The following is an 8,639-nucleotide window of genomic DNA, read 5'->3' as shown; positions in this document are numbered from 1 at the left end:
CAACCTGGCAGTATCCCAGCCCTCGAGCATCCTTCTGGTGACATGGCAGCTAGGCACAGAAATGGTGGCTTGCTTTTCTATCAGAACGGTCAGCTTCCTGAAAGCAACCACTGAATGTCCGAAATCTACCGATACCCTCAGCTCTGCTAGATGTTGACCAGACAGACAACACACCCTCAATGTGCAGTGCCTCACAGCCTTGTATCAAACCCAGGCAGTGAGAGTCAGCGTTGATCAATGTCAGACAACGCCCCCGGAATGTGCAGCGCTTCGCAGCCTCTTATCAAAGCCAGACCGTGTGCGTCAGCATTGGACCAAGTTCAGACAGGGTCCCTCCAATAAATAGCTTCAGGCCGTTGTACTTTTGCACTCGCACGCACTAACGCTCACATGTTCCCTTCTGCGAGTCTTTTTTTCGGCATTAGGCGCTGGAGCGGGTCAGCAGCAGATACCACAGATTGGCGAATCATTACAAAGCGGGATCGAACCGGCGGTTAGTGAGGTCATCAAAAATACTTTGGGAAATTTATTATTTAATGAGGACAAGTGTTTTTACCGCTGAGCTGAATAGTGTGGACAATCGTTTAGATGGTTGTCTACTCCAGTGTCCCTTGAATCAGCAGACATAACATTTTCGCAATCAGAAGTTACGGTACTTTTCCGAAGAAATTTAAACTCTCGTGCTTGAGTGTTAGGGGACTGATGTGGGCTTTGTAAGAAGCTGAGGTACACACTAGTCAAAATAACTGATGGGTTTGTTCTGTCATGAATGTCAACGCTTCGCTCGTCTATATACGTGTTTCCACTGTTCTCACGAGGTCTCTGTCAGGAGATTGGTCTATCCACACCAACCATCATCATCCTCATCATCGACAGCATGACATCAATGTTCAACACCGATGCTTCACTGCCGTACAACCAGTATCTAGTCCATCGAATTCAGCACTATTCAAAGAAAGTTCGTGGTAGTTCATAATCGTTCGATACTGAACACCCTTCTACAACGATCTAAAATGATGTTATGTTGTTTGGCTTCCTTTGTACCTCATAGTTTCTATCTAAACGAATGAGAAATACTTTTTTGTCCACGGCGGTTCACTCAAATTCTTGGGTAGCCTCTGAGAGTTTTCAAGTTTTACGAGGCCGTTTTAATTTGCTGAGTTATTTGTGGGACAGGAGCACGAAACGCGATAGTGGTACGATAAAAAAGGCGTTCACACAGAACCCCGGAGGCAGTCTACCTATCAAAAACTAACCGTGGTTTACCTTAAGATTGAAGTGTGTCTTGATCGTCACAAACAACCCAACAGTCCAACGTTCATTTTGCGCCAAAATGTTCTTTGTCCCGTGTTCTTAGACCACCCTAACTTGACTCGTAACAAGAAGGTTCCGATGAATATGGGAAACCTAATGAGTTTACTGACAAGCATCCGACTCCAGCTACCTGATGAACTGATTCAATGACTAGCTGACTAGCTAGTGTCTGATCATCTACCCGCGTGTTTTTGTGTGGCTTGATGGATCAGGCATACAATCCTGAGATGGAAACTCGATAGAAAATGATAGAAAGTTATATTTTCCACTTGCAAAGTTTGTGTGCTTGAGAGTGCTTCTGTCAACATCTCAGGAAGTTGGCAGCAAAATCCTGTCTCATCCCATATGCAGAAACGGTATTCAATGCGTCACTATCCCTGCTTTTGAACATAGTACTGAACGAGATGGTACATGTTTATTTCACCACATTCATGCTCTCCAACTTGATCGGAGAAATGAGTTTGGAAAGGTTTCTTTCAAAAAGTTCACACACTTCCATACTTTCTCCTCCGTGGGCGCGGCAATATGACAGTGATAGCTCACTTTCGAGCGTCCTGGTCCTGTACCTGCTATGGGCTGTTCGTTGGTCGAAATCGGTCCAACTATTCTTATATCACATCCGTTTTTGAGACCCACCGCTTTTATTCTACGGTCAGCTCGATTAAGATGACTTTTCACCAGGTCGTCATATTGGCTGAGTTCGAAAATGCGTTCCACATTCGCTGTGGGCGTATTCGACGGAGCAAACATACTGGCTCTCAAGCGGCTTTGGCCAAACTTTGGTCCACTATTCAACCTTTCATCTTTCTTTAAAGATGTTTGCACTGCTTCAAGACTAGGTTTCATCGCATAGTTATTCCATGCCGGTCTAGTGTTCGCATCAGGACCGCCTTTTCTGGTGGTCGGTGGGATCAGTCCCACTGGTAGCCTGCGTAGGTCTGTGGGTTGATCATTCAAGACCCCATGATTCGTTGTAGGTCCACCGGTGTTTCCTTTTTCTGCACTTTTGTGGCCATAATTCAGACCTCTGTCTTCGTCCCCTGCAGGGGAGTATCTGATCTCATGCAAATTCCGAACTCTATCACCGGGATCTCCTCTGGGTGTGCGTTTCGCAACTTGAGGATCAATGATCGCTGGTAGTGACTGGTCGTCGAAAGCCATTCTATCAGCCGATTGGCTGGCTCGCGTGCGTGCGATGATATGTTCTGTGGGTGCTCTGATAGGATTTCCTATTGCACTCATTCTGGGATCTTCACTGGTAGCTCGCCTATCTCGTCGACCAAAAATATTTGAGTCGTTCTCTGCTCGATGGGGTGTCTCAGTAGAAGACCGTCTGAAGACTGTCTGAACACGTGATAATCGTGCTTGACTCGGTGAGCAGTGTTCATTACGTCCAACCTCTGCTTTCATATTTTCCCTTCCAAACCTGTTGCTTGGTGCCAGTTGGCCCTCGTGTTGTATGTTTGACTGACATCGAGTATTCTGATTCGCGTCCAAACAACAGTTCAATGTATCTTTACTATCCGCACTCAAACTACGCCTTTCCGCTGCATTCCTACATTTTGTACAGGTACACTCAGTTGCCGACCCATTACCAGCCTCCACATTTCCTGTTCGAGAAGAGCGTTCCTGTTTCCTCTGAGCTTTATCGTTTTTATTTTGTGTCTGCTGATTTCTTTTTGTTGAGTAGGCCACCTGCTCTAAAAGCCATCTTTGTAAGATGAGTCTTTTTTCCTTATCACTTACCATATTGAAAAGCGTGTCTAACTTCGAACCAGGTTTCACGGTATTCTGAGGTACCTGCTGACCTGCGGACTGCTCGACCTGTTCTACTGATTTCTGCTGAAGTGCCGTTGCCGGAACTTGACTGGGAATTCTCTCAGGCGGCTTGGATGGGTTTGAGGAGCTTGGTTTAGCAACGGTTTTGTTAGAAACTAAGTTTGGCTTTCGATGATCTTTATAAGTAGGTCTCTCATCTGATTGTGCAGCATTTCTTTGTTTTGAAAGCTGTTGGCGGGTCTCATTTGCTCTTAGGATGAAGCGATTTAGTGTTGCTGTTCCAGAGGCGTCATTCTTTACGGGTGGATGTAGATCCTGGCGTGAGTAACTGCGAAGCTGTTGGCGGGTCTCATTTGCTCCTAGGATGAAGCGATTTAGTGTTGCTGTTCTAGAGGCGTCATTCTTTACGAGTGGATGTAGATCCTGGCGTGAGTAACTGCGACTGTTCACAAAAGGACTGTTTGGCCTCCTTGTTGGTGAATAGTGTTCGGGTACGTTTTCGCTAGCGCAGGATTCGGAATAACAAGAACAATGGCTGCTACATTCGTCGCATGAAGCGGATGAACCAGTGGAAGATGTGGAGGTCATCTTTTGTCTATATGCGTTTTGTCCACTCGCCTCTCTGGAAGGATCGTAGACAATGTCACAGGTATGACCGCGAGTACCATCATCATAAACCGTCTTTCCAACACATCTGGTATTCATGAGGGCCCCTATCTTTGTCTCAGGTATTGATGGGAGTCTTGTCACATTAAACTCACAATTGCCAGCATCGAGTTTCGGAATTAAGCAACAGCTGCACTGGCAACTTTGACTCCCACTCGAACTGCTGCTTGCGGACAATCCACACTCGGCCTGTTGGCAACAGCAGCTACAAGGATTGGAACTGGTTTGGCATTCGTCGCTTGTTGTCGCACATGGACCCTTTCGGGGCTGGGGACCGGTACCCGCAGTCAAAGTCACCACAGTCTGTGGGTCATTTTTGAATGACACTGCAACATTTGGTGACTGAGGCATAGAACTTTGACACAAATTAGGCGTATTTAAGCCGTCTACCAGAACAACACCCTCATTCTGGAAGATGGAAAATGTGACCTGCTCGCGTGTCCCCACACTTTCGGAATCTTGAATCGGCTTTGTTGTGTGTTGCTGTTCTCCTGATTTAACAGTTACATTGTTTAGGATCAGGTCAGGTGAGCTGGGAACCAATCCAGATGTGTTTACGCCAAACTTTTCTTCATGAGCTGGTGGGCATTTCAAAGTCGGTAAGCCTTTGGCAGTCAAAGTGAGTAGGTTCTGACACAACTGCGGATTCGTTGTTCTAGCCACCTCTGAATTATCCCACTGATTTGGTTCAGCAACTGGTTGCCCACGTACCACCTGATACAAAGTTCTGCTTTCATCACCTAGACGAGAAGAGTTGATCATCTGTGTTTCAGTCATGTGACTAGGTCTCCGGTCATTCGTATTTGCGTGATCTCCTGCACCAATGGCAACTGTGGCTTTTGGAGAGTTTCCTTGAACATTTACGGAGTCTGGATGTTCAACCCGAGACAATGTGTTGGATTTATTGGGGTCTACAGACGACATGCCACCCGGTCGCACCGAGCCGATTTCATCTATCAACGGACGGCGTAGCGGCTTGCTTGCCTGTCTGCTCTCAGTGTAACTAGGTGAATGTTTCAACCATGTCTCATTTGGATGCGCATGGCTTTTGGGTGTTTTGGCAACTCTGTCTACTGGGAGGTGAGCAGCACATGCCTGTAACAAAAGTAAGAAGAGAGTTTATTTGTATATGTGTGATTCATGGTTGTACGTGGGTTGGGATACTGCCAGGGCGCCCACACCTAGACAGGAGGACAGGAGAGTAAGTTAGAACAGTGTCCGTTTTTCCCTTTGCCAATTCAATTCCAGGAATACAGCACTATCAAGGTCACCAGCGTGGATGTCCAGTGAGTTCATAATCAGACTTCAAGAAACAATGCCCAAGCTGTATGCTAGGCGCGTACAACTCAGTATGTATTAGGCGCTTTACAAACCAATTTACGGTTACGAATCAAAAACTCTTCTTCAATCAAACTGTCGCCATTTACACGTTTGCCCCGAAACGCAGTACGTGTTCATCACGAGTTCAGGGGATCCTGAGACTGACTAATAACTCTGATCTGTTCTTCCTCTGAGGTCTGTTCCACCAATCCCTTCATCAACCGTACACACAGGCATAGCCTAATGGTTTTCAACTAAGATTTCCCCCTGTGAAGCCAATCTGTGCTGGAAAGCCTAGAAGCAATGCACAGCTGCTTTATCCTTATTGAGAACCATCGGTATTGCATACCTCACGAAACTTCAGGGAGTGTCGAACTCGCGACTTCCCGGCTATTAGGTTGACACCCAACCGTTCGGCCACAGGCGACTGATCATAACAAAACTACTACGGTAGTAACTCAGGTAACTGAAGCCGAGAGTTTTATCAACCTCGTAGTCTTGCTACCCAAGAAAGCACTGAAAGCCTTTAGATAATCTTCTGCTCACAGCTCCAGTCCCAAACAATCTGATTAGATGGTTCCTGTTTGAAATAATTATTGTTCTAAACAGGCAGATAACTCATCCGGTTCGTTCTTCTTGGGGGGAAGGAAGACGGGCTTATCTGGAATTTTGCCTAATGACCAGCGTAGTGTATCACAGGCGTGATGCCCTACACATGGGGTTGCTGAGAACTCCTCGGCAGCCCCAGACCGATTTCGCCCTTCCCCGAGTAAACCTCAACCTTGTGTTCTATTTGAACTCAAATCTCATGAAGTTAGCGAAATACAGTCAACTGCATACCAATTTGATCTTTACGAGACCCAAATGAATCTATCGTTTATGATGCGCCTACCTTGGTTTTGTCTAGTGCTTTCCTGTTTTTTTTTGTACACTGGTTGTGTCTGGTTTGAGTACCTACCTTGTTTGAAGCCTGTGATCCAGTTGTTTGTGTCTCTTGGTCTTCGAACGGTCCAGTTTGAATTTGTACATCTCGGACAACTTTGACCGTTTTAAACTGTTCCGATTGTGTGCCACGTGACGTTTTTCCCGCAACGGGAGACACAACAGTCTTGGAGCTAACACAGTCCCCAGACGTTTTCACCGAAGGTGGCTTCTCAGTTGTGGGGGAATGTAGGTGTGTGTATGCACTTGTCCTGCTGGTGTCGTCAAGGCAGATTTCCCTTTGAACACGGCTGAAGGTTGTCTGAAATTTTGGAAAACATGCATCGTTGAGCGATTCGTTAATTTCCACCGTTTCTGGTTGAGTGTTTGTCCACCTAGGTGTGTTGGAGGTTGGAGGCGGCAGCGTCGAGTCCGTGGATAAATTACGTCCTTTGAGTCCACCAGTAGAAGTGCTAGAGATAGTTGATGGACTAATCTGGCTCTGTTCCATCAAGTTAAATTGAGGTGTTCTTTTTGCCTTGAGCTGTTCTGCGGAGTAAGTTACTCCCAAGCTTCCGAGACACGCCAGATTGTTTTGTGGTGTGGCACACTTTACATTCACGGCGGCTGCTCCGGGGTAATCTAAATTAGATCGACGTGTGCTTAGTTTGTCTTCCGTTGTAGCAGTAGAACACGTTCTTGACTCTCTGATTATGTCGCACTCAGGTGACGTTTTGAAAACAGAGTGGTTTTTCTCACAATAAGGAGGAGGTGGCTTGAGAACATAACCTTCAAAGTGAGTTCCTAGTGTGAGTATATCATCTTCGATGCAATTGCTTGGTGCCGCTCGGCACAATATGGCTTTTACTGGAACCGGGTCGGTCTCGAAGATCTCTTCCCTGCCATCTGCTGGACTAGCACGTCCACTTGAGTTTGAGCGCCAGTTAGAGGTCATTCGATGAGCTCGACCCCTACGAAGATCCAGCTTTAATTCAGTCACATAGCGACGCTGCAGGTCGGTTCTATCGGGCGCACTAGTCACCAAGGAACTGGATCTCCGCTGTGGCACATTATCCACATAAACCACTGGTTTTGCATGAACTCGGGGAATAGAACCTCCTAGAGCTTTAATGTTCAAAAATGGTGTTTCAAATTGTGACACCTGTCGATTCTGGTTGTCTGAGTCGAGGTTAGTGGTTATGACTAGTCCGAAAGAGTTCGAGTTGGATGCAGTGAATGACGTTTCCACATTCCTTTCGGTTTTGGATGGAGGAACATTTGCCTGAGATGCAAGATAATCACCCGACGAAGAAACTGAATTAAATAAACCATGAGGGCTCACATTGGTCGCGTTTGTTCTGACCGAAGAGGCTTGTGCATTGGGAACAAGGAATGTAGGAGTCAATTTAGCTCCGGTCGGTATGTTGTCTTTAGAAAAATTATGTACCTTAGAGTTTGAACAGGCTGCATCACCATCTAAATGTACTATGTTTGCTGGCTGCAGGCTACAGATGTTTGGCCCCTGAAAGCTCCACTGGTTACATAATGTCTGCTTCCCTAAAGATAATCCATCGTCTTGGTCGATAAAAGATGTGTTTCTCTGGTTAACTGTTTGTCGATTATCCTTGTTCCGAGAGTGGTGACGTTCGCATGTCTTTGAACCGAAAACGTTTACAGGATGAGGAGGAGGAGGTGGTGGAACAAACTCCGCTTCGTAATGTTTTAGATGTTGTACACTTCCACAACATTGTAAGTTTGTCCCGGCATCGCAGTCAGTTCTGTGAAAGCATTCATGGTTCATTATGCTTGCCGAAAAGACAGGTAGACATTGCGGTAGACTCGCCAAATTACATAAGCTTTGTTAGGATAATGTAACCGCTGCCTGTTAAAACAGCATCGTGCAAATCTGTGAGCCAAGGTCACCGTGAAGGCGCGATCGATTTGTCATGCTACAAAAATCAATAATTCAACTGTTGACGTAAGCGATATCACTTTATACGTGATAGGAGAGAGAAAAGATGCACACATCTTTCTTGTTTGTGGGAAGGACCCCGTAAGCCTGGGCAATGACATAAATGGAAGTCACTTGAAAGAACGGATTTTCAACTTTGTTAGTCAGCTCTCGCAACTGTCTTGTAAAATGAGGATAACCAGGTGACGAGTTCCCCAAATAAGGGCGTTTGTGCCCGTCAACCTATGCACCCGAGTGCTTGGAAGAATCGTGCTTACTGCTGGATCACTATGGTCAAACAGACAGGTAAAGAGGACTCATTTACCTGATCTGTACACGACACACTGGTACGATGAGGCTTCTAACTGGAATATAGGGCAATAAGATGCCAGATATCCGTACTGGAGTCGCTTTCATAATAGGAATTTGTGACATAAATTGATATAAGTAGACTGATGAGCCCCACACAGAGCTAGACTTTCAAACTTTTTCTCTTCCCTAATTTAAATTTAAACAGAACACTAATGTCATGGTCTTAAGCGTCTAAAACATGAGGAATATACAATGCCGGGATAGATGATTCCAAATCAAGACCCCCCTTCCGAAACTCAAAGAAAATTGATCCAATGCATCGTATTTTCCACAAATAATCAATAATCCGTAGGCGCTGTGCTCGGAAAATCCGGCA

At 45.8% G+C, this 8,639-nt stretch overlaps 1 protein-coding gene across 1 annotated transcript; it reads right to left on the bottom strand.

Moving 5' to 3' along the window:
* Positions 1 to 1,577: 1,577 nt before the first annotated feature.
* Positions 1,578 to 7,892, bottom strand: T265_05300 (hypothetical protein; the record flags this gene model as incomplete). The annotated part of the gene is made up of 2 exons (XM_009170283.1): positions 1,578 to 4,854; positions 6,038 to 7,892. 2 exons carry the CDS (start codon positions 7,799 to 7,801, stop codon positions 1,744 to 1,746), a joined length of 4,875 nt encoding a protein of 1,624 aa, XP_009168547.1.
* Positions 7,893 to 8,639: the final 747 nt, after the last annotated feature.

This window comes from Opisthorchis viverrini (assembly GCF_000715545.1).
Source record: "Opisthorchis viverrini unplaced genomic scaffold opera_v5_98, whole genome shotgun sequence".
Taxonomy (NCBI): Eukaryota; Metazoa; Platyhelminthes; class Trematoda; order Opisthorchiida; family Opisthorchiidae; genus Opisthorchis; species Opisthorchis viverrini.
This window is presented reverse-complemented; position numbering and strand designations above follow the sequence as displayed.